At 41.8% G+C, this 27,988-nt stretch overlaps 1 protein-coding gene across 1 annotated transcript in view; it reads left to right on the forward strand.

The window, feature by feature from the left end:
- LOC111970039 (ephrin type-A receptor 8-like) overlaps positions 1–27,988 on the forward strand; it is a 165,440-nt gene that overhangs the window by 77,246 nt on the left and 60,206 nt on the right. The window contains 4 exon segments of the mRNA XM_023996525.2: positions 5,787–5,851; positions 26,039–26,236; positions 26,393–26,542; positions 26,737–27,052. Coding sequence (XP_023852293.2) covers positions 5,787–5,851; positions 26,039–26,236; positions 26,393–26,542; positions 26,737–27,052 — 729 coding nt within the window.

A 27,988-nucleotide genomic window follows, 5' to 3' on the forward strand; every position in this document is an offset into this window, starting at 1 on the left:
ACCCTATTGCTACAAAACTGTTTTAAATAAATTAATGTTGCATAGGTTCATGTTTTTTAAAGTCATGTTTAAAAAAAGATCTGAGCAATAGATCTCAGCCTACATTTTGATTCAGAAAGGGATCTTGATGCAGAAAAGGTTGGTGTGATTAGCTAATAATTTTCTATACGACCACACCGGGTTCCACTCCTATCAGCTAAAAACAAGAAGAAACGGCTTCAGTGCGAACACGATCACCAACAGTGGACAATTGAGGAGTGGAAAAATATTGCCTGGTCCGACAAATCCCAGCTCCTGTTGCGTCATGCTGATGGCAGAGTCAGGATTTGGCATAAGCAACCTGAGTCCATGGACCCATCCTGCCTGGTGGCAACGTTTCACGCTGGTGGTGGTGATGTACGGCCGTTCAATCTGCAGAAACTGCGTGATGCCAGTGCATTAGCATGGACCAATATCCCTGTGGAACGTTTCCGAGAATCCATGCCCCGAGAATCCATGCCCCGAAGAATTCAGGTTCTTCTGGAGGAAAAGGGGGGTCCAACACGGTACTATATAGGTGTACCTAATAAACTGAACTGTGAGTGTATATCTTTGTAATCAGTGATTTTTAAGGCGGCAACACCAACGACATAAAACTGAGGGACACACATTATACTAGTAAAAAAAGGGATTTTAATTTCCTTCTTTCTTTTTATTGATCTATACAATATATGAAATACTTCTGCTCACTGTCTAGCATTCAAAATAATAGATAGGTATCTCAAAATCCCCAAAACATATCACTACACCTCAACACATGAACAGTGGGACATGCCAATTTACATGCATACAAATAGATGTTTTACAGTATAAAGGACTTACATATATTTTTTATTAAATAACAAATAAAACAGAACATTTACTATGGTGCCAAAGTAAAGGGAAAGCATTTATCACCACAATTCACAAATGACACTGTTTATTTGTGGTTATACAAACAATAAAATAGCACATAAGGTGATGGTTGAGAAATTGTGTATTTCCTAGAGGAAAAGTTCAAAAGTTCAAAAGTTCAAAAGTTTAAAAAACCCAATGATGTTCTGTTGGAAACCTGACCCTATGAGGGAAATTTGATTTTGAACACTTGCTCTCTCAGGTTATTTTTCCTTCATGTTTATTTTCCCTGTTTGATTTTAAACGTGTTGTTGTGCTGGAGACTGCATTGCAGGCATTAAACCTAACTTCCTCTCCTTCTGCCCAGTCCATAATTCACCTGTGTTTCCTGAGACACACGCCTCGGCACGGCCTGCCGTGACCAGCGCTGTTAGAGCGGGAGAGAGAGAGAGAGAGAGAGAGAGAGAGAGGAGAGGAGAGAGAGAGAGAGAGAGAGAGAGAGAGAGAGAGAGAGAGAGAGAGAGAGAGAGAGAGAGAGAGAGAGAGAGAGAGAGAGAGAGAGAGAGAGAGAGAGAGAGAGAGAGAGAGAGAAAAAATGGAGAGAGAAAAAATGGAGAGAGAAAAAATGGAGAGAGAGAAAATGGAGAGAGAGAAAATGGAGAGAGAGAAAATGGAGAGAGAGAAATTAAAGAGACAGACGTGTGCCATAGTTCAGTGACCGGCCGGCATTCGCCTGCTGATTTGATACATGCTCCTTTCCTGCAGTGTGTAGCCTGAGGACCACACACAAACACAAACACACACACACACACACACACACACACACACACACACACACACACACACACTCATTGTGTGTTGGGGCGAGGGAAAGTAATGGCGGAAAGAATTTGACCACTGCCCTGGGAAATATGTTTCATGTCCCTAACAAGCCAAAAGAACTTCAAAAGCTTCATAGACAGCTTTTTCATCAAGCACTTGCACTTAAATAGAAGACTTACAGAGAGAGAGTAAAATAAAGAGAGAGAGAGAGAGAGATGAGGGTTTCTTTTTGTGGGTTTCTGTTATGAACAGAGAGCAGTGAAAGATGAAAAAACAACATTTTAAGCTGAGAGCCCTTTAGGAGAAGCACTCTGGCCCCTCAAGCAAAATATTTAACTCTCTCATTGCTGGCACTACTGGAGTGGGTGTACTTGGAAAACAGCAATATCATAATATACTGTTATACTACTACTATCTTTCTCTGCCAGTCTGTCAGTTTCAACTATGACGACTTTGTGCAGTCATTTAGGTTTATTGTGGGTTCTTGAATGGCTCAGGAGTCAGAGTTTTGAAGCTCATACTCTGAGAAATTTTCGACACTTGCTTCTGCTGGTGTTGCTGGTCTGATTGTGCGGGAATGCCGCTTTGCTCTGGCTGCAGTTAGTTGTGTCTGTCCTGCTCAAAGTTGTCACTGCTGTGAGGGGTTTGGAGTGCCAGGTGGATCAGAAGGAAGTGATGTCTGTGAGTTGGCTGGGTTGTGATTATAGATTTTCAAAGAGTGATAGTTGAGTATCTTGTTCTGAGGCTGAGGCCATCCCAATGACTGGCTTGCTTTCTGGTTTCTGCTTATTATCTACTGGTCGAGTGAGCCGTCCTTGGAGATGGTGCTCCCCAGATATGTGAAGTGGTCTACATTCTGGAGCGCAGATCTACTGAGGTGGATGCTGGGGGGGTCACTGGGTTGGACATGGGTGATAGTTGACTGAGGACTATGTTCCTGTGGCCCCCTGTACTATAACCATATTGAAACTGCACCACAACTGCTACTGTCACAATTAGTGCAAGCGGTAACCTATCCACTCTTATTTACTCTCTCCAGGGTAGTGATAGATAAACAGTCTGCAGACCTGGCATTGAGTTAGGCTATGCTCCGGGGCATGTCTGGGTGTCTGCACCAGTCAAGGGCTAGCTAATTCATATTACTATCTGGTCTCTATCTAATCACTCTGTGAATACCTCTCTCTTTCTCTCTGTCTCTCGTTCTCTCTCCCCCATCTCTTTCTCTCATATATCAGAGAAGAAGATGTGAACAACAACATGCTAATTACTGTCTCACTGCCCACTTCTTCCACACTATCTACAGTATGTCACAATAAAGAGACATCTACAGCGCTGATGGTTGTGTATAAGTCCTATTCCAGACAGGCAGAGCAAATTAAATAAATGACTTGTACCATCCTCAAAAACAGGGGAATTTTTTATTTGAGAGGAAATTAAATGAATACCTTTGGGACACCTCTTATGTCTCAAAGGCTTTGGCGTGATATGATGTATCAATGTCTGCCAGAGAAACTTGTCTTGTTTTTTGTCCTGTATTCACAACAGCATAGCGGTATTCCCCCAGTGCCTGGCAGAATGACTAAATCCAGTCACATTGGGCTGATATTTTCATCATGTCATTTGAGCTAACACTTAAAGGCGCGTAATAGTGACATCAATTTGTGACCTTGGATTGAGAGAGGGGCTGAACGCATCATCAGCGCAAAATGGTGGTAGAGATGCACCCTGGGGGAGGGAGAGGGGGAGAAAGATGACAGAGGGAGATGGGGGTGAGGGGTGGCAGTGCCATCTGTTTCAGTGTTCTGACCCACTGCCCTCCTCAGCACCACCACACCCAAATTAGGACCTCCACCATGCCAACGATTTACAATACGAGAGAGAGCAGGAGCGAGTGAGAGAGAGAGAGAAAGCAGGAGCGAGAGAGAGAGAGAGAGAGAGAGAGAGAGAGAGAGAGAGAGAGAGAGAGAGAGAGAGAGAGAGAGAGAGAGAGAGAGAGAGAGAGAGAGAGAGAGAGAGAGAGAGAGAGAGAGAGAATAGTCCTGGAAAGCTCATTTTAATGTGTGGAACATCAGCTGGTGTGACTGTAAACCCTGGGGCAGACATCAATTCCTCTTGATAAGTTTGTGAGAACTGAAGGAAGCTGGTAAACAGAGAAGGAGAGAGAGAGAGAAATTGAGAAAAAGCACACGCGCAAGAGAGAGAGATGGAGAGAAAGCAAGAGACAGAGCAAGAGAGATAGAGAGAGAGATGGAGAGAGAGATGGAGAGAAAGCAAGAGAGAGAGAGAGAACGATAAAGGGAGGGAGATAGAGGGAGGTAGAGAGTGGTGTAGCTATGCAGACCTCCCTGAGTATGAGGTGGAGGTTTGGGCTCCCAGGGCTCGGAGGGTAAACTGGGTCAAGGCGACATAACTGCGGTGATGCTCTGCTCCAGGATGCTGTGACAACGACCCCGGCCTCAGGCATCCCACCTCATCTGTCACACAGGTATGTGTATCTCTGTATGGTGACAGCCTTTCCCTCAATGTCAGTAAGTCCAAGGACCTAATCGTGGACTACAGGAAACAGGGGGGAGAGCACGTTTCCATCCACATCAACGCGGCTGTAGTGGAGCGGGTCCAGAGCTTTGTTCCTTGGCGTCCACATCACTGAGAACTTAACATGGTCCACATGCATAGTCGTGAAGAGGGCACGACAGCACCTCTTCCTCTTCTGGGGCCGAGCTCCCTGCCACTTGGACCTCTATATCAGACGGTGTCAGAGGAAGGCCTGAAGAATTGCCAAATACTCCAGCCACCCTAGCCATAGACTGTTCACTCTGCGACAGTCCTGCAAACAGTACCAGAGAATCGGCAATCAGACTAACAGGCTCCGAGACAGATGCCACCCCCAAGCCATAAGACGACTAAATATTTAATAAAGTGGTTACCCTGTCTATTCTGAATTGACTCTATCTTGCACTGACTCTATGCACACTCACAAGACTATATATACACTCACTCACACACACTACACTGGCTGTCTCACACAAACACACACACATACACATACACATACACATGCACACAAACACTACATACTGTACACACACACACACACACAACAAACACACACACACACTTTCACAGTCATCATATACTGCTACTCTGTTCTTTATTTTACTCTTATTATTATCTATCCTGATGCCTAGTCCCTTTACCCTGCCTTTACACACTGTATCTTCCTCAAACACCTTGCACCCCTGCACAGTTATACGGGACAGGTATTGGTACTCCCTGTATATAGCTTCATTCTTGTGTACTTTACTCCTCTTGTGTTAGAGCGATTAGAGCGTTGGGCCAGTAACCGAAAGGTTCTAGTTCACATTTCCATTTCACAACACAGGTGACACATTTTGTACGTGTGAAACTAAAATGCAAATGTGAAAAGGACAAATATAAACATTTGACCTTTTTGCAATTTCTATTCTTATTTTTAACTCTGAATCATTAGGAAAGACTCGTAAGTGAGCATTTCACAGTAAAGTCTACACCTGTTGTATTCTACGCATGTGACAAATAACATTTGATTTGATTTGGTGTCACATCCCAGTACAGTTTGAGCTGTGCAACATGAAGCAGTGTGACACAGAGATACAAAACCTTCCCAAACAAACTCACCTACACCACTACATTTCTCAGGGTCACCTTGGAACCTGCTTTAACAACCCTTAGCATTATGTGGCTGTCAATAAACGTGGGTAGAGCCCAGGGGATGGCTGGCTGTCTGGGCCTGCAATTTGTCTCCATGCTGGATGGAGGGCTGAGGTTGGGGTTGGAATGGAGAAGTGTGAGTTTTGGATGGGAGTGTTTGTGTGCTAATCAACTTTATTGATCACCCAGTGAGAAACTTCAGCACTAAGGTGATTAGCAAGCCTAATAGAGTCAGACCCAGCAGCCACACAAGTGCTAGCACAGACACACAGACTGTTGCCAATATTCTGGTAATATTGTGCTGCTGTCCATGCACTCTGTTCATTATAGTGTGTGTGACTGTGAGTACTACACACATTTCATTGACGTTTATCCTCACAGATGTTCTTTCTGTTTCGCAGTGAATCTACTAGACACCTCCTCGATATCAGGAGACTGGGGCTGGCTAACATACCCATCACATGGGGTAAGATATATTTTGTGTGTGTGTGTGCATGTGCACATGTGCGTGTGTGTGTGTGCATGTTTGCACTTATGGTTGTGTGTGTGTAATCCATCTGAATACTGAGGCAGAGATACAGTGGAGTGGTAAAGTGCATTAACTAGAACTTGTTGTTGAAAGTGCCAGTAAAGGTCCCTTTATTCTCCTATCAGCTTCCTTTCCCACTATCCCATGTCAGTCTGACACATTGTTTGATCTAGCAAAGAGGAGAGGGAAGACGTAGAGGGAGAGAGAAGGACGAGAACAAGGGGAAAGAAGGGGAGACAAGTGTAAAGCGTTTTGAGACGCAGTGAAAAGTGGGAAGAATTGCAATCCATTTATATTGTTATTGTTAAGAGCCAGAGGGGAGAGAGAGAGGAGAGGGGAAGGTAGAGGACGAGGACGAGGGGGGATGGTGTGGAGGTCGAGGAAAGAAAAAACCAATAGAACTGGGGAGGGAGGAAAAAGAGGCGAGAAGTAGAGGGAGGAGAAGTGGAAGATGGAGGAGAGGAAAGAGAGTAAGGGGATGACAGGGGAGGACAGAGCTACCCCCTGTTTCCTCGTCAGTAAATGTGCATATTGTAACAGCAGGGGATGATGCATGGGGTATTGAATTAGCCACTCTCAGAGTGATCAGAGCATAGAGCTGTCACTGTCCTGCCACACACACACACACACGCACACACACACACACACACACACACACAAACACACAACCAACACACACCACACACACAACACAACACAAACACACACACACACACACACACCACACAACACACACACACACCACACGCACACACAAACACCACACACACACAACACACACACAACAACACACACACACAACACACACACACCACACACACCACACACACACACAACACACACACATCCATGTGTGTTAGAACTGTCACTTTATTTTCCATGCTCCTGTCAGAGATGTCATCATGGTGATTTATCCAACATGCCTCCCTCCCCTGCTGAGACACAATTACCCAATCAACCAATCAGCTCATTGTCTGGTGATGTGATTGTTAAGACACAGACATGAATGAATAGACTCCTCCGGGTGCAGAGTTTGGCAAACACTTTGAGATGTCAGTTTGAAGTTGGCATAAAAGTTTGAAGACGACTACCTGACATATAGGGAGTTCTAATCCGCATCACATATGTTAAAGAATTCTCATATGTTCTTGTAGGTAAAAATGCCCTTAATCTAAAGTCTAAGCCTTTGGGGGGAGGGGGGTTCTACTAAACTAACATATGGAATTGTTTTAAGATGGTCATACCATGGATCATTTAGCTATTTGATTTTGAATTTTAGAACCCCTGGAGGTATACAGTGCATTGGGAAAGTTTTCAGACCCCTTGACTTTTTTCACATTACAGCCCTATTTTAAAATTGATTCTTTCACCCACTCATCAATCTATACACAATACCCCATAATCACAAAGCAAAAACGGTTTTTAATTTTAATTTTGCAAAAGAAAAATGAAATGTGACATTTACATAAGTATTCAGTACTCAGAACTTTGTTGAAGCACCTTTGGCAGCGATTACAGCCTCGAGTCTTCCTGGGTATGACACTACAAGATCGGCATGCCTGTATTTGGGAAGTTTCTCCCATTCTTCTCTGCAGATCCTCTCAAACTCTGTCAGGTTGGATGGGGAGAGTCGCTGCACAGCTATTTTCAGTTCTCTCCAGAGAGGTTCGATTAGGTTCAAGTCCAAGCTCTGGATGGGCAACTCAAGGACATTCAGAGACTTGTCCCAAAGCCACTCCTGCGTGTCTTGGCGGTGTGCTTAAGGTCATTGTCATGTTGGAAGGTGAAGCTTCATCCAAGTCTAAGGTCCTGAGCACTCTGGAGCAGGTTTTCATCAAGGATCCCTTTGCTATAAGACTGAAAAATTGAGCTCAGGGGCATCCTGTTTCCATTTATCAACCTTGAGATGGTTCTAAAAATGTATTGGAGTCAATTGATTCGACAAGATTTGGAAAGGCACACACCTGTCTATATAAGGTCCCACAGTTAACAGTGCATGTCAGAGCAAAACCCAAGATTTGAAGTCGAAGGAATTGTCCGTAGAGCCCCGAGACAGGATTGTGTCGAGCCGTTGAAGGTCCCGAAGAACACAGTGGCCTCCATCATGAAGTTTGGATTCACCAAGACTCTCCCTAGAGCTGGCCAAACTGAGCAATTGGGGGAGAAAGGCCTTGGTCAAGGAGGTGTCCAAAAACCTGATGGTCACTTTAACAGAGCTCCAGAGTTACTCTGTGGAGATGGGGGAACCTTACAGAAAGACAACCATCTTTACAGCACTCCATCAAGCAGAGTGGCCAGACGGAAGCCACTTCTCAGTAAAAGGCACATGACAGCCCCTTGGAGTTTGCCGAAAGGTACTTAAAGAACTCTCAGACCATGAAAACAAGATTAACGACTGGAGGAAACCTGGCACCATTCCTACGGTGGAGCATGATGGTGGCAGTATCATGCTGTGCGGATGTTTTTCAGTGGCAGGGACTGGGAGACTAGTCAGGCCGAGGGAAAGATGAACGGAGCAAAGTACAGAGAGATCCCTGATGAAAACCTGTTCCAGGGCGCTCAGGACCTCAGACAAGGGGGCGAAGGTTCACCTTCCAACAGGACAATGACCCTGCCAAGTCAACGCAGGAGTGGCTTCGGGATTGAATGTCTTTGAGTCTCTGAATGTCCTTGAGTGGCCCAGCCAGAGCCCAGTCAAGAAACTGATCGAACACCTCTGGAAAGACGTGAAAATAGCTGTGCAGCGACAATTCCCATCAAACATGACAGAGCTTGAGAGGATCTGCAGAAAACAATGGGAGAAACTCCCCAAATACAGGTGTGCCAAGCTTGTAGCGTCATACCCAAGAAGACTCAAGGCTGTAATCGCTGCCAAAGGTGGTTCAACAAAGTACTGAGTAAAGGGTCTGAATACTTACAGTGGCAAGAAATATATGTGAACCCTTTGGAATTACCTGGATTTCTGCATAAATTGGTCATCAAATTTGATCTGATCTTCATCTAAGTCACAACAATTGACAAACATAGTGTGCTTAAATTAATAACACACAAATTGTTTTATTTTTATTTTTATTTACTATATTTAATACATCATTTAAACATTCACAGTGTAGGTTGGGAAAAGTATGTGAACCCTTGGCTAATGACTTCTCCAAAAGCTAATTGGAGTCAGGGGTCAGCTAACCTGGAGTCCAATCAATGAGACGAGATTGGAGATGTTGGTTAGAGCTGCCTTGCCCTATAAAAAACACTCACAAAATTTGAGGTTGCTATTCACAAGAAGCATTGTCTGATGTGAGCCATGCCTCGAACAAATGGGATCTCAGAAGACCTACATTTAAGAATTGTTGACTTGCATAAAGCTGGAAAGACTTACAAAAGTATCTCTAGAAGTCTTGATGTTCAGTCCACGGTAAGACCAATTGTCTGTGAATGGAGAAAGTTCAGCACTGTTGATACTCTCCCTAGGAGTGGCCGTCCTGCAAAGATGACTGGCATGAGACAACAGGATATAATGTGATGCCTAAGACAAATTTTTACTTGCAGTCATTAGTGGCCGTAGACTCTATGTTCCTTCTTCCTTTTTTGTCGGAAGACAACAGGATATAATGAGGACTACATGCAATATGTCTTGCATGTAATAGACATAAAAAAGGGACTGGTCTTGCGATATATTTAGGTTGTTTTCTTTTTTTTTTCTTTTTTTCTTTACCAACAATTGAATCCAATGGACTGAGCAGGCTGAGCTGACATGCTTATAGCCTTGCTAGGACTTTCAAATATGAGCATGCATGTATACGATTTGCTGTTATTATTTATATTAATATGATCTATTATTGTTACTATTTATATTTTTTCTGACTGTTTTCCATGTTATTTGGTTAGTTTTCTTGGGAATCCTCATAGATAATTATGTTATCATGGGACTGCACATATTTCCCTCTGGCCAACGCCAATTGGCGGCTAAGTGTTTGCCTTAGGACGCAAAGGTGCGTCATGAGTCAGGGAGATGGTCTGATGGTCTTAGTGACAACAGACCTAGATATGGGGGGAGGTTTTAGTGGGTGGGATATTAGGACAATTGGAGGATTACAAAGTTGCAGCTACAGTATGCTTAACAGTGCAAATTATTTTGGTACAGCTATATGGACACTTAATCATCATGGTGCTTTTTAATGATAAGTTTACAAACATTGTTTGTGGTAAGTATAATTGAAACTTGGATATCATTATGGTAAGTGGGGAAATAAGTATAGCAAGTTATAATTGTAATGGTTTAGCAGATCATCAAAAAAGAAGATACATTTTTACATGACTAAAAGAGAAAGAATATAATATCTATTGTTTACAGGAAACTCATTCTACAAATATAGGTGAGTTTGGGTGGAAAAAGGACTGGGAGGGAGAAATATATTTTTGGCACGGTCAAAGAAACTCAAAAGGGGTGATTATACTAATTAATACAAATGTTGATCCGATTGTGCAATCTGTGCAAAACAGATCCGCAAGGAAGATGGATTATATTAAATATGCTATTGGACAGATCTGGCTAATTTATCTATATGGTGCAAATAATGATGACCCACACTTTTTTGAGAATATATATGTATAATAATCTATTGAGCTCACAAGCAACAAAATAATCTATTATGGTGAGAGATTATAATAAGGTTTCGAGTACCTCAATGGATCGTAAAGGAAATCATTCTACAAACTATCACCCTCAAACACTTAAGGAGATTACAAAGATCATGGATACATTAGAACTAGTGGATATATGGAGGTTGAAAAACCCTGACCTAGTGAGATATACATGGAGGAGGCTTAATCAAGCTAGCCGTCTTGATTACTTCCTAGTCTCATTCTTGCTGGCATCAAAAGTTGTAAAAGTATTAATAGGAAACAGAATGCAATCGGACCACCATCTAATTGGCCTCCATATAACTCTTACAGAATGTCCATGTGGATGGGGATATTGGAAATTTAATCAAAGCCTATTGGATGACAATTTGTTATTAACTAAGACAAAATAATTCATAATTTACTTCTTTTTTTTTCAACATAGGTACAGCAGATCCCCTTATTGTATTGGACACTTTCAAATGTACTTTTAGAGTCCATTCAATACAATACTCATCATTAAAACAAAATCAGTTTAGGTCAAAAGAGATTAGACTAATAAAGGAAATTTCCTAATCATCAAAATAATAATGTAGAATTAACAAATTGACAGAAAGACCGGTGTGAAGGCCAACTTACAGAAGAGGGACATTTTGCGGCAATACCATATTTTCAGTCTGGAAAAACTCCAGGGCTTGACGGTATACCAATAGAGGTATATCAGACCTTTTTTGATGTACTCAAAGATCCATAATTCGCATGTTTTAATTACTCTTACACAAATGGTAGACTTTCAGGTACCCAACAGGAAGGTCTGATTTCATTACTACTAAAACAGGACCCAGGTGGTAAGTATAAAGTTCCAGTCCATTTAAACAACTGGAGGCCTCTAATACTTAAATGTTGTGATGCAAAAATCCTGGCAAAATGCATAACACAGAATATAAAAGGTTACACCAGATATTGTTCATCCTGATCAGACAGGTTTCTTACATGGACGATATATTGGAGATAATATACGACAGTTACTTGAAACAATTGAACATTATGCAACATTGAAGATACCAGGTCTGGTATCGTCAATGTTTCATAATGTTCAATTGTTTCAAGTTATTGTCATATATTATCTCCAATATATTGTCCATGTAAAAAACCTTCATAACAGATTTTGAAAAGACGTTTGATAATGTACGATTAGAATTTATATTTAAATGCCTGGAATAGTTTAATTTTGGTGAATCTCAGCAACCCCAGATGTAAAATAGTAAACAATTGTTAGTTCTCAGAAAGTATTGTGCTTTTAAGAGGAGTAAAACAAGGCTGTCCATTGTACCAATATCCATTTATTATGGCCATTGAAATGCTAGCTATTAAAATTAGATCCAACAAGAACATCAAACGGTTAGAAATCCAGGGGATAAAAACAAAAGTGTCAATGTATGCTGATGCCTTTTTCTTAAGTCCGCAATCTGGATCCCTGCACAGTCTCATTGAAGATCTTGATCACTTTTCTAGCCTCTCTGGATTAAAACCTAATTATGACAAGTGTACCATATTACGAATTGGATCATTAAAAAATACAGTGTTTACACTACCTTGTAGATTACCAATAAAATGGGCGGATGTTGAAGTAGACATACTTGGTATTTACATCTTAAAAAATATAAATGAACTTACCACAATTCATTTCAATGGAAAGTTAGCAAAATAGATAAGATGTTGCAACCATGGAGAGGTAAATACCTGTCTATTTATGGACAAAATGACATTGATGAACTCTTTAGTCTGTTCACAGTTGACTTACTTACGAATGAGATTAATCTTTTCTTTTAAATCATATGAGCAAAAAATATTTCATTTTATTTGGAATGCTAAGCCAGACAAAATTAAACATGCCTATTTATATAATGAATATGAGTTTGGGGGGCTAAAATTATTAAATATTAAAGCTTTATTAAACCTCTCACTTAAAGCTTCACTCATACATAAGTTATACTTAAACCCAAAATGGTTCTCCAGTAGATTATTAAGAAAAGCCTTTGTTCAAAAATTGCTTTTTTGCCTTCATACAGATTACAACTCCTCATTTCCGACTAAATGAAAATTACATTTTGTTTAAAGTATTGCCCTTTCTTAAACAAGCCATACAAGTTGGTTAAAATTTCAGTTTTATCCTCCATAAAATATCGACTTTTTTTTAATAGTTAAACTGAAATATATTGATTATTAAAAAAACATTCTTTGTGGAATTTAAAAAAAAGTTATATTTTTATTAATGATATTATGAATAGAAGTGGAGGAGTTATGTCACATATGCAGTTATCATTGAGCATGTTGCTCTACCAAGGGGACGAGGTAACATTGAGATCCTACTACTACAAAGAGAGGCTTACTGGATATCCTATCTAAAAACATTGACCCCTAGTGGTCTGAATATTGACTTTGATCTCAAGCCCTTCTTATGAACACATTTTCCTTTATGAACAAGTCTAATACATTTTAAAATTATTTTTACAGCTTATTAGCGTACACCTAATATGTTCCCGCTGTTGATGATGCTAATTATATATTAAGGTTGAACCAATATTACAGTTAACAAAAATGAAATACGAAATTATTATGTGAAATTGAATGAAACAATAATGTATGTTGACGCTAATATGATGTACAATATTCCATTATGTTTCTATATGATAACAATAGCTTAATATATTTAATATGCCATATACTATTTTTTAACAGTTTCACTAATTCATTTTAATTAACTGAATCATTATGACACACCCCTCACCACTGTCATTGGTTACACTAATTGCACTGTGTGTCTACATAACCTGGTTCAAGTATTCATGACATTACCCTGATGAAGGCACAGTGATGCCGAAACGTTGGTAAATACCAATTAAATTGCTGGGAGATTATAGATGGAGTCTGCACCTCCACACAAACTATTATTCTGGGTGTGCGCCAGCTCATGTTTTTTAATCTACGTATGCAGTTATCGAAAAATACATTGGAATATCTGCTCAATCAAACTTACAACCAACTGATTGCAGCACTACCACAAAAATGGAGGCAAGTGGAAAAGGGAGAAGGTAGGGAACTTGTTTGCCTGCCATATATTAAAGATACAAATTGGCTGAAAGGAACTGGCATAAATTGAAAAATATACCAGTTTCATCTGAGGACAAAAATGTCCACAGCTGCGCCATACAGGTTGCAAAGTAAATGGGAGGAGATTTTCGATGTACCAGATCCATTGCACATGGTTTATGAACTGGTACAAAAACTACACTTGACTCAACACTTAGAGTTTTTCCATTTAAATTATTACATCACATTCTTGCCACCAACAGAATGCTATATACGGTTGAAGTCAGAAGTTTACATACACCTTAGCCAAATACATTTAATTAAACTCAGTTTTTCACAATTCCTGACATTTAAGCCTAGTAAAAATTCCCTGTCTTAGGTCAGTTGGGATCACCACTTTATTTTAAGAATGTGAAATGTCAGAATAATAGTAGAGAATTATTTATTTCAGCTTCTATTTCTTTCATCACATTCCCAGTGGGTCAGAAGTTTACATGCACTCAATTAGTAGTTGGTAGCATTGCCTTTAAATTGTTTAACTTGGGTCAAACGTTTTGGGTAGCCTTCCACAAGCTTCCCACAATAAGTTGGGTGAATTTTGGTCCAGGTTTGTAGGATTTGCACTTTTCGCACCAAAGTACGTTCATCTCTAGGAGACAGAACGCCTCTCCTTCCTGAGCGGTATGACGGCTGCGTGGTCCCATGGTGTTTATACTTGCGTACTATTGTTTGTACAGATGAACGTGGTATCTTGTATCCGTTTGGAAATTGCTCCCAAGGATGAACCAGACTTGTGGAGGTCTACCATTTTTTTATGAGGTCTTGGCTGATTTATTTTGGTTTTCCCATGATGTCAAGCAAAGAGGCACTGAGTTTAAAGGTAGGCCTTGATATACATCCACAGGTATCCACAGCCTATCAGAAGCTTCTAAAGCATGAATTCATTTTCTGGAATTTTCCAAGCTGTTTAAAGGCACAGTCAACTTAGTGTATGTAAACCTCTGACCCACTGGAATTGTGATACAGTGAAATAATCTGTCTTTAAACAATTGCTGGGAAAATTACTTGTGTCATGCACAAAGTAGACGTCCTAACCGACTTGCCAAAACTATAGTTTGATAACAAGAAATTTGTGGAGTGTTTGAAAAACAAGTTTTAATGACTCCAACCTAAGTGTATGTAAACTTCCGACTTCAACTGTATATGGGGCATACAACAATCTCAGCTCTGTGGATTTTGTTGTGAAGAGCCAGAATCAAAAGATTACTTATTCTGGTATTGCCCCTATGTAGCTTGTTTCTCGTCACAGGTTCAGGAATGGTTAAAAATCACAACATGCACTTAAAATTAACCTTACAAATAGCAGTGTTGGGTGATCTGGAAAGCCATAGCCAATCAATAAATAATATAATAATACTCGTAGGAAAGGTTTTCATTTTTAGCTCACAATCTGTGGATAATATATGATTAAAAAGATTAAAAACTTTGTAAAACATCACAGCACAATTGAAAAATATATGACACATGGAAACCAAACAAGGGCGGTCTATGGTGTTAGGTGGGATGGGCTGAGAGTGACTGAGTGTTGGGATTGAAGAGTTTGTTTGGTTATGTATTGTTGTTATATTTAAAAGTACCATGTATATGTAACATGTATGTCTATGTAGGAAAAAAGCTGTGAAAAAAACAAAGATATTTGTCCTCTGAAGAGTGGTTAAATTTTTTTTAAATATATATATATTTTTAAATTATGACTGCAAGAGCACAGCGTAGAATGCTCAATGAGGTGAAGAAGAGTCCTAGAGTGTCAGCTAAAGACTTGCAGAAATCTCTGGAACATGCTAACATCACTGTTGACGAGTCTACGATACGTAAAACACTAAACGAGAATGGTGTTCATGTGAGGACACCACAGAAGAAGCCACTGCTCTCCAATAAAAACATTGCTGCACGTCTGAAGTTTGCAAAAGTGCACCGGGATGTTCCACAGCGCTACTGGCAAAATATTCTGTGGACAGATGAAACTACAGTTGAGTTGTTTGGAAGGAACACACAACACTATGTGTGGAGAAAATAAGGCACAGCACACCAACATCAAAACCTTATCCCAGCTGTAAAGTATGGTGGAGGGAGCATAATGATTTGGGGCTGCTTTGCTGCCTCAGGGCCTGGATATTGAGGGCCTATCATTGATGGAAAAATACATTTCCAGTTGATCAAGACCTTTTGCAGGAGAATGTTAGGCTATCTGTCCACCAATTGAAGCTCAACAGAAGTTGGGTGATGCAACAGGACAACGACCCATAACACAGAATAAGTAAATCAACAACAGAATGGTTTCAACAGAAGAAAATACACCTTCTGGAGTGGCTCAGTCAGAGTCCTGACCTCAACCTGATTGAGCTGCTGTGGCATGACCTCAAGCAAGCGGTTCACACCAGACATCCCAAGAATATTGCTGAACTGAAATAGTTTTGTAAAGAGGAATGGTCCAAAATTTCCCTTGACCGTTGTGCAGGTCTGATTCGCAACTACAGAAAACGTTTGGTTGAGGTTATTGCTGCCAAAAGAGGGTCAACCAAGGGTTCACATACTTTATCCACCCTGCACTGTGAATGTTTATGTAACGGATGTGAAATGGCTAGCTAGTTAGCGGGTACGCGCTAGTAGCGTTTCAATCAGTTACGTCACTTGCTCTGAAACCTAGAAGTAGTGTTGCACCTTGCTCTGCAAGGGCCGCGGCTTTTGTGGAGCGATGGGTAACGATGCTTCGTGAGCGACCGTTGTTGATGTGTGCAGAGGGTCCCTGGTTCGCGCCCGTGTCGGGGCGAGGGGACGCCGTAAAGTTATACTGTTACATTTACACGGTGTGTTCAATAAAGACATGAAAACATTTCATTTTTTGTGTGTTATTAGTTTAAGCAGACTGTATGACCAATTTATGCAGAACTCCAGGTATTTCCAAAGGGTTCACATACTTTTTTTTGCCACTATGTAAATGTGATATTTCAGTTTGTTTGTTTTGATCAATTCCTCCATTCTTCCATTCATTAGTTTAAACTAGTATTGGGTTACCTTCAGACAGGACTCGTACATCAAAATGAAAGAACACCATCATATTCGTGAGATTCATCTTGTGGTCATATTAGCCAAACCGTTCTGACGTTACAGACAATTTTGTGAAAAGACAGATTTTCAGGATGTCTCATGGTCTGACAAACATCGCTGTAGCTCGACCACCTTCCACCGCAGATGCAGAAGGCCGACATAGGCAGATGTGGTGGATTCAGACGCAGCCCATGCAAACATATCTCTAGCTTAAACTGAGGGATTTTGATGGGGACTTTTTCAACTATGTTACTTAGAATCTTTTGCCCTTAAAAGCTATTCAGTTTTAGAAGGCTCTCAGTCAGGACCATAGCAATGGTTAGCAGAGGCCTCTCTACCACACTTCTCTGCACTCAAGACTTTAGAAAAGTCTGGGTAATATAAAAATTGGAGGTATAATCAAAATGTACTGGATCATTTGCAGTGATAGATTTGACCGATGTGAGGATTTATGTTGGTATTCCTTAAATTTTCTGTGTATGTGTGACTGTGTGCACATCCCTGTAGTGACACGTTTTATTGTGAGGCCTCTCACAGTGCGTGTGTGTGGAAAAGAGTCATATAAATATTAGAGGCAAACTGCCGGGATGGAGGGACAGAAAGAGAAGACTTGGCAGAAAATGTATAGTATGGGAATGTGTGTGTGTGTGTGTGTGCACGTGGTGTGTGTTGGCAGTAGTGGTAAGCAGCCAGATCAGTCTAGATCCACTTCAAAATCCTGCATCTGTCCAGGTACACAGGACGTCGGGAGATGCCTTGAAAACCAGCTAGGGCATGTGGACGGGGATGGCGGATGGGCGTAAGCCGCAAGGGCCTGCTCCGAGGGTCAATTGTTCAATCCCAGTCTTATTTTTTACCGTATCCTAAACCTTAACCCTTAACAATTCTGAATTAATGGCTAAATGTCACTGTGGAGTTGTTGTTTTTAACCCTATCCCAAACCTTAAGTTAACTAATAACTAATTAAAGCCTAAATTTAACCAGCCACGAGGTGCCGGCAACAGCAGCAGAGCAACCCAGGGATGCAGCCGCAGCAGGAGGAGCAACCCAGGGTGTCCAAAACACCTAGAAATGTGATGTTTGGATGAACTTCGAAATTTGACATTTGGAGAAACATGGACAAAAGTCATAATCTAAAGTCAAATTGGTGAAACCGTGAGATCTTGTTGCGGTGAGTGGCTGAGCTCTGGTAGCAGTGCCCTTGTGGAGGAAAGGCGCTCCCCTATGGGGTCTGTGATAAACGGGTGTCATGACAGTTTCTGTCACAAGAAGCAGACTGATAGGCCCCTACACATACACACACACACACACACACACAGGCTCACATACAGACAACACTATGGTCATTTTGCCACTCTGACATTTTGCAGTGTATGAAATGTGCCACCCCAGCAACACCAGTTTTCTATAATGTATTTTCTTTTCTTCAGAAACCCTCTGATGAAGAGGGTGAAAGACATATGGACAGAGAGTGCCCAGCAAACCAAAATCTTTTCTGCGAAGGTTCTCAGAACATTTATTAGTTCGTGGCAAATATTTGCATAACACAAAAAAAATATTATAGAATGTTTGTATAAAATATTCATCTGATGTTACAAGAACGTTCCTAGAACACATTTCATTTGTTAATTTCTTCCTGCTGCTCATCAAGTGTGAAATTCTGGACAGGCCTAGCGAGAGAGAAATCATACCGATGTGTGTGTGAGCATCAGCTAGAGATGAAGGGAAGGAAAGGGGGAGTATAGAGAGAGGGGATGGAGAAGACGTTTAGGTTTCTTGTGAATGTTCCAAAGCTTATGGCTGACTGTGTCCAGGAAATAAAGCATAGAATATGTATAGAATAGGCAAAGTGTGAACACTGTCTTACACTTCTGCAGAGAGAGGAAGGGAATGGTTGATGTTCAGTATAGGCTACATACCTGTGGAAAGAGGATAGCCATAGATATTCTCAGAATGGAGATATCAAGTAAATTGCAGACTGGGCATAATATCTATTGACAAGAGAGAGGTGTTGAAATAGATTTTATCTGGACTGACCGATGAGACATATGAAATAGACTGCTAATTAGCCCTGTGTGTGTGTGTATAACAGATTAAGAGGTCTTTATTAGCACCCCTAGCTCTCCCCACTGTCTGCGGCTCGTTTATATGACATGACGGATCACGTCTCCCCATCAGGGGGCCTCCTTCCTTCCAATTTAGTCAGGCACGGGCAGCTCTTGGAACCCCATAGAGCTGCAAAACTCTCTCTCTCTCTCTCACACACACACACACACACACACACACACACACACACACACACACACACACACACACACAGATGTCAGGAGCCATCAGACAGAGTAGAAAGACTTCATTATCCTGCCGTCCGCCCCTTGTTGGGCATGACAGGTTCATCCACCAGTAGCCTCGAGATGTGATCGATACCGCTGACAGGACCGTGTGTGTGCGTGTATTTGTGTGTGAAGGGGGGGTGATAAACGCAGACAGTAGAAACCATGATTTGGATGAGATAATGATGAAACCAGACACACATACACATACACAAACACGCACGTATAGGCACGCATGCACACACAGAACCCCCCAAGGGTCTTAAGCAGGTGCAGTTGTCACCCATAACGTTGTGTGATTGATAGTACAGTACAGATGGATCCTGTCGGAAAAACAGCTCTGACACAGTCTCAGCACGGACTAGATTCCAGAGAGAGATAAAGATGGAGAGTAAGAGGGATAGAGACCTGAGAGAGAAAGGACATGAACAAATGAAGGGAAGACGTGAGAGAAAAGATTGTATAACTTTTATATAGCTTCCTGAATATGGTGAATACCTGTGTACTAACGTAAACTGTGTTTTTATTCAATCATCCTGTCTGTTTTATAGACTCCATAGAGCAAGATACGGGGTTGGATCATGAGAGCATCAAGGCATAGATTAGTTGATCCATATCTATAGAATACACACACACACATAGTTGAAATTGGATCTCAGAATAGACACCAATTACACCGTATAACCCATTGATACCAGACCTGTGCAATTAGCACTCATATTCCTGAAAGGTTATCGCTGTCACCACACTCACCCACATAGACACACAAACGCAGACACACTGTTGGGCATCCAGATTATTAAGAGATGCTGGGTTCATATCCTGATTGTGTGGTAGAGAGTGACTGGGTGATATTGTTATTTATTTTTTTAAATTGGGGGGGGGGGGGGGGTGGTAGGTAGATCAACTTTAATATTGCAGATTGACTGTAGCTTCCATCAATGTAATTGTCTGCATCATTTCCATCTTTGCCTTCTCACCAAGCTACTTGCCTATTGTCCTGTAGCCCATCCCAGCCTTGTGCAGGTCTACAATTTTACCCCTGATGACCTTACACAGCTCTCTGGTCTTGGCCATTGTGGAGAGGTTGGAGTCTGTTTGATTGAGTGTGTGGACAGGTGTCTTTTATACAGGTAACGAGTTCAAACAGGTGCAGTTAATACAGGTAATAAGTGGAGAACAGGAGGGCTTCTTAAAGAAAAACTAACAGGTGTCAGAGCTGCTAGGAGTACTGGGTGGAGGAGTCAAGCGCAGAGAGCAGGTATTCAAGAACGTGGATTTTATTTCCTGTAGACAGGGAAAACGATCATGCCCAAACACACGGGGACATGAAAATACCAGTCCAAACACACAGGACTAAACTGTCCGGAAAATATAGAATCCACATCAAATCCAACACCAAATAACAGAGAACAAGCCCGCACAAAAGCCAGCGGGCCTACTGCCCTTAAATAGCCTACCCACAAAACTAAACTCAAAACAGGTGCACCCAATCAGCCCAAACTAACAGAAACAAAAAGAAGGGAATCGATGGCAGCTAGTAGGCCGGTGACGACGACCGCCGAGCGCCGCCCGAACAGGAAGAGGCACCATCTTCGGCGGGATTCGTGACAACAGGTCTGTGAGAGCCGGAATTCTTACTGGTTGGTAGGTGATCAAATACTTATGTCATGCAATAAAATGCAAATGAATTACTTAAAAATCATACAATGTGATTTTCTGGATTTTTGTTTTAGATTCCGTCTCTCACAGTTGAAGTGTACCTATGATAAAAATTAGACCTCTACATGCTTTGTAAGTAGGAAAACTGCAGAATCGACAGTGTTTCAAATACTTGTTCTCCCCACTGTATCTCTTAACACCATCCACATTGGATTTCTATTTGCCATATATTTTTCAACTGTGCTGTGGTGTTTGACAAAAGTTCTGAACCTTTCTGTTCTCATAGTTTCTACAGATTTTAATTTAAAGGTAAACATTTTTGCTTAAAGTATTATTATAATATTGATCGAATGACTATGACTTTTCAAATCACCCAGTAGTGCTATCTGCATTTAGCTCCAGGTACATGTTGCAATTCTTCAGTTATTCCTGGACCTGCGATCAAAAACAAGCTCCATACGGACAGTAACAAAACATTTCGCAATAAAATCTGCTAAATATTCCCACCAATATTAATATGCAGGACTTTAACTTCATATAGACAGCATCACCACCACTGCAAATTCCACAGCACAGCATGCCCTAGTCCCAGTCAGTTTACCACTTTCTTTCTTTCTTGCTACCTCCCTCTTCTCTCACTTTCTCCCTCTATCAGTATTTCTGTCTCTCTGTCTATCTATCCTACTCTTTTTCTCTTTCTCTGTTCAAACTGACTCAAAGGGTTCTTCCATGCCATACACTAATCTGAAATGAAATCTCTCTAAGAGCAGAGAGTATTTTTCTCTGTGGTTTCTTTCCTCTATTATGGAATGGATGAGTTTCTGCATGCTGTGGGAGCTTTGATGGGACTGAGCAGGATCGTGTTAGGATTGGTCTTTGGGTGACATAGGTACTAAATCTGACTCTACACTGTCAACAATCTCATGTTGTTTTTATGGTAACTTACTGGCAGCCAGTTACCTGCAAGTTACTATAAATAAAGGTACAGTATGTTATCGTAAATTCCAAATAAACTTTATTTTAACAGTACATTACTGTAAACTTGCATTGGAATTTGTTTATATGGAATTCATGGTACCATACTATATATACCATTTTTACAGTAGCTTACAGGTAACTAACTGGCTGCCAATAAATTACGTTAAAAACAACAGGATTCTTTTGCAGTGTACTCCTGCCTCATCCAGTATGAGGGGAGAGGGGTGTTATAGACAGCCGGAAATTGTTGTGTGAAACTTATGCACCATATTCACTCTCTTTCTGACAGTGTATGTAGGTGCTCATTGTCCTTCTGACAATCTGTTATGCTCTCTGTCGCTCTCTGTCGCTCTCTGTCTCTCTGTCTCCCATTCTTCTTGGTGCATACTATGTATCTCTACCAGTACTGGTGGTCTGTTAGGCAGAGGATGTATTAGATCTCATCAGGGCTTTGTATGCGTTGGTTACCGCTCATTTATTTTTCTCAGCCACTTAGACAACACAAGCCCAGCTCTTTGTACTTAAAGGGATTCTTTCACTTCAATGGACATGTTAAATGACTTGGAAATTGAATAAAACGGTAACACTTTAGTTGACACCCAGTGTCAAAACACGTTGTGACAGGGTCATAAACATGTCATAATATGTCATAACAACTGACATAACTCATAACCCAAGCCTTAAACAGCTTGGAAAATTCCAGAAAATTATGTCATGGCTTTAGAAGCTTCTGATAGCCTAATTGACATCATTAGAGTCAATTGGAGGTGTACCTGTGGATGTATTTCAAGGCCTACCTTCAAACTCAGTGCCTCTTTGTTTTTAGATTTTCCCACGATGTCAAGCAATGTTGACCTTCACAAGTCTGGTTCATCCTTGGGAGCAATTTCCAAACGCATGAAGGTACCACGTTCATCTGTACAAACAATAGTACACAAGTAAAAACACCATGGGACCACGCAGCCGTCATACCGCTCAGGAAGGAGACGCGTTCTGTCTCCTAGAGATGAACGTACTTTGGTGCGAAAAGTGCAAATCAATCCCAGAACAACAGCAAAGGACCTTGTGAAGATGCTGGAGGAAACCGGTACAAAAGTATCTATATCCACAGTAAAACGAGTCCTATATCGACATAACCTGAAAGGCCGCTCAGCAAGGAAGAAGCCACTGCTCCAAAACCGCCATTAAAAAATCCAGACTACGGTTTGCAACTGCACATGGGGACAGAGATTGTAATTTTTTGAGAAATGTCCTCTGGTCTGATGAAACAAAAATAGAACTGTTTGGTCATAATGACCATTGTTATGTTTGGAGGAAAAAGGTGGAGGCTTGCAAGCCAAAGAACACCATCCCAACCGCAAAACACGGGGGTGGCAGCAACATGTTGTGAGGGTGCTTTGCTGCAGGAGGGACTGGTACACTTCACAAAATAGATGGCATCATGAGGGAGGAAAATTGTGGAAATATTGAAGCAACATCCCAAGACATCAGTCAGGAAGTTAAAGCTTGGTCGCAAATGGGTCTTCCAAATGGACAATGACCCCATTAATACTTCCAAAGTTGTGGCAAAATGGCTTAAGGACAACAAGTCAAGGTATTGGAGTGGCCATCACAAAGCCCTGATCTCAGTCCTATAGAACATTTGTTGGCAAAACTGAAAAAATGTGTGCGAGCAATGAGGCCTACAAACCTGACTCAGTTACACCAGCTCTGTCAGGAGGAATGGGTCAAAATTTACCCAACTTATTGTGGGAAGCTTGTGGAAGGCTACCCGACACGTTTGACCCAAGTTGGACAATTTAAAGGCAATTCTACCGAATACTAATTGAGTGTATGTAAACTTCTGACCCACTGGGAATGTGATGAAAGAAATAAAAACTGAAACAAATCCTTCTCTGTACTATTATTCTGACATTTCACATTCTTAAAATAAAGTGGTGATCCTAACTGACCGAAGACAGGGAATTTTTACTAGGATTAAATGTCAGGAATTGTGAAAAGCTGGGTTTAACCAAATACATTTAAGGTGTATGTAAACTTCTGACTTCAACTGTATATGTATATCTGTGGCCTCGTTCTTATTTAATATGTGTGTATGCGATGTTTGAGTGTGTGTGCATACGTGCGCGCACGCATGTGTTAGTGTGAATGGGACAACTCTGTTGTCTGTGATTGCCACATCTGATGAATCCAGATTGGAGATTGTCTGGGTTGGCAGGCAGGAAACAGATGTGCAATGTACAACCCAATTAATTCCCCTCTCCCTCTCTCTCTCTTGCTCACACACACACACACACACACATACACACACACAGCCACATGTCTCTGTGGCCGTTTATATGTGTTGTCGGGGCGATAGAGTCATATCATCTCCATGTCACCCAGGCATACAAAGAAACACTCCTTGGATCCCTCAGTAGAGCTGACAGCAGCCAGTCAATCACTTTAACCTTTTATCCTACTGTCACAACACATTGAAATTCCATCTCATATACCATACGGATCATAATCTAGTCAAATCACCAGCTCTCAAGTCTCTCAAATGTGCCAAGGAACCGCATCAGGTGTGCCTGATTCATTATGTGAAAATTTCCTCTAACAGGAATATTACTGGAGAGAAAATGTTAGTTTCCCATTAAAGATGAGAGTGGGAAAGAAGATGTTGATGGGAAGGTGGGGTAATGAGAAAGGCTAATTAAAGCAGGGCTTCATGAGTTCAAGGGCAATTTCAATTTAGCAGATAAAGATGAGAGGATGAGCGGTTGACACGGGTGAGACGTCCAAGATCTTAATTACTGCACTGTTTCTGTCTCGTGGGGAGGGGGAGGGGGGAGGAGAGGTGGTGGGTCTCTTTGTGAAACTTCGTCTTAGCTGGGGCCAAGTTCAGTTGACTCCGGCCAAAAGCTCTTCCCAGGTCATCTCTTTCATTTCAATAACCCAGACACTCACATAATGCATTTCGCTCAGGAGGAACCCACTAAGCCCCAAGGATGGATACATACAGGTACAGACAGACAGACAGACAGACAGACAGACAGACAGACAGACCGCACCACCCAGACAGACAGACAGACACGCACACAGACAGACACGCCACACAGGACAGACACGCACACACGACAGACACGCACCACAGACAGACACGCACACAGACACAGACCAGACAGACACGCACCACAGACAGACACGCCACACAGACAGGACAGACAGACAGACACGCACACAGACAGACAGACACGCACACAGACAGACACACACACAGACAGACACACACACCTACACACAATCTCTCTCTTTTGCTCTTTCTCTCTCCCTCTCTCTTTTATTCCCTACACTACACTGCTCAGTGAAAATAATCATTTTTGATAACCATTGAGGAATTCTATCAAAAAGGGTAAAAGCTGCCTCAGCAACCTCATTGCCAATTGCTCTATTTGACCTGAGTTCTACATCAGTAGAATCACTTGAAAGTTGTGGAGTTTTAATACATTTAAATGTGGACTAGGAATAGTACTTTTTGTCTAGCAATGAGTGTTTGTTTGTGGTTACGTGTGTGTGAGTCCACTATTCCTGGTCACGGCTGGATGGGGGGAATCATATAAAGGTCATCTATAGAAGTGAAGACTTCTTCCTCAAGGAAAAAGTTTAAGTGTAGCCATTGCTCATATTCCCTCTAGACAGCTGGGCTAATCACAGCGCACTCATAAAGTTCTCAGCATTACAACAAGACAGCAGTAACACAAACACACAACTTAAACAGTACTGAAGAGAGAATGATGCAATGCTTCAGATATACAATGAAACACACTGCTTGTAGAAGGAACACAGACTGGCATACAGCAAGTAATGGGAATCGAGTCGCTTAGAACATATTTTCAATTGATATGCCTGTCGTATAGAGGTCTGTCTCCAGACACTTGTACACTTGGCAGAATGAATGAAGTCTTTATGCCTGACACATTGAGGGAGTGTGTAACCATACTAAGAGACTAATTAAAGCAGTATTCTGTTGTTAAAGGGGTTATGATCATGTGTATCAGTGGTTATTAATGGGTTTTGTGAATGTAATCATGCTGTTACTGTAGCAGATCTGTATGACTGACCCTATGATGTTACTTAGCCTGCACTGTTTTCTGGAATTAGACAAACATTCTGTCAGAGCAGTTAAGAAACATATGTGACACCAGATGTATTTTGGAAACCTTGGATATTCAGGACCGTCTCTTTCCCCCTTCCTGATTAACTTTATTCTCTTAACCCTTTCCTCCATTCCATTTTCTATCTCTCTTTTCCCCTTATCCTCCTCCCTCTATCTCTCCATCTCCTGCAGTGGGATGCTATAAATGAGATGGATGAGTATTTCAGTCCCATCCACACGTACCAGGTGTGTAACGTGATGAGTCCCAGTCAGAACAACTGGCTGAGGACAGGCTGGATCCCTCGTGACGGAGCCAGGAGGATCTACATCGAGGTCAAGTTCACCCTCCGGGACTGTAACAGCATGCCTGGAGTCCTGGGAACCTGCAAGGTACAAGGGATCGGAGAGAGTGGTTGGGAATGTGGGGCGAGGGAGGACGGGAGGGAGAAAGAGATGAAGATAAGTACGTGTTTTGCTTCAAAGATCAACACAGACTATTGACAGCTTTGTCTTTGATCATTTCTTTGTGTGTGTTATGATGAGCAGGAGACATTTAACTTGTACTACTATGAGTCGGACCGAGCTGTAGGCACGGCCATCAGAGAGACCCAGTTCACCAAGATCGATACCATCGCTGCTGATGAGAGCTTTACTGGAGTGGACCTGGGAGTCAGGAGACTCAAACTCAACACAGAGGTATGCTAACTTATTTGACTTTCATGTTTTGAGTGAGCAGTGTTTCAGCACTGTGCTTCTCCTGCACGGAGTTGTCCATGGTGCTGAAATGGGTGCCTTTCACAGTGCCACCCCTGACGTTTGCTCCCATTCCACATTTACTGAAACGTTTTGAGATGGATTATTGTGATGTATTGTCCTTTGTCTCCTCCCAGGTGCGAGGTGTGGGCCCCCTCACTAGACGAGGCTTCTACCTGGCCTTCCAGGACATTGGGGCGTGCATCGCCCTGACCTCAGTCAGGGTGTACTACAAGCGCTGCTCAGGCGTGGGCCGCAACCTGGCCGTGTTCACTGACGTGGTGACAGGCGCTGACTCCTCCTCCCTGGTGGAGGTCAGGGGTCAGTGTGTGGACCACGCCGAAGAGAGAGACACGCCCAAGATGTACTGCAGCGCTGAGGGGGAGTGGCTGGTGCCCATCGGGAGGTGTATATGCAGCGCGGGGTTCGAGGAGCACAGGGAGTCCTGCATCGGTGAGTCACACTCTGAATTAGGGACGTATTTGGCTATCTTGTTTTACATTATGTTAGTATCCAGCATTTTTTTTAAATCTTACTTTACTTTACCTGTGCCCAATCTGTGTGTTTATGGTCAATGTTCAGCCTTGGACATTTTCTGTGTGGTTCAAGATCTTTCAAACCTATAATACTAGTCCAGCTATGGCTATAGGTTGAATAGCTCATAGTCCTGAATAATTTTTCAATTTCTGAGATAAGCTGTGGTGAGTCATGAAAGATACCTCAAGTATTGTTTTCCATTCCTTGTCTTGCTTCAATTTTTGTTTTGTTTATTTTCTCTGATGGACTGACTTCATTTAGGGACCTGTGCATATTTTAGGTTGCCAGGGTTATGGCAATTAAAAACTATTAATCACAGCCGCTGGATAATTAAACGCTAAAAGCGTTCCTTCGGCATAATGTGCCAAACGAACGAGGCACAGAACACTGGTTCACCTGTCTTGTTTCTAACACACACATCTCCACTCATCTACGTACCTGTTTACAGTACCTGTTTACAGTACCTGTTTACTGCCTGAAGGAAACACACTCACCTGCGAACAAGGCATTGACGGCTCCTGGCAAACACACACACACACACACACACACACACACACACACACACACACACACACACACACACACACACACCCCACACACACACACACAGAGTTTTGTTATGTGTTAGATGCTTATAACTTCTTATGGCTGCAATCCCGTTAACGGGATCGATATGACAACAGCCAGTGAAAGTGCAGGGCGCCAAATTCAAACAACAGAAATCTCATAATTAAAATTCCTCAAACATACATTTATCTTCTACCATTTTAACCTTTCTGAACCACCCATCCCGGATCTGGGATAATTGTCATCAGAAACGCTGACTAGCATAGCCTAGCCTAGCGCGAACGG

Source organism: Salvelinus sp. IW2-2015, linkage group LG11 (assembly GCF_002910315.2).
Source record: "Salvelinus sp. IW2-2015 linkage group LG11, ASM291031v2, whole genome shotgun sequence".
NCBI lineage: Eukaryota > Metazoa > Chordata > Actinopteri > Salmoniformes > Salmonidae > Salvelinus > Salvelinus sp. IW2-2015.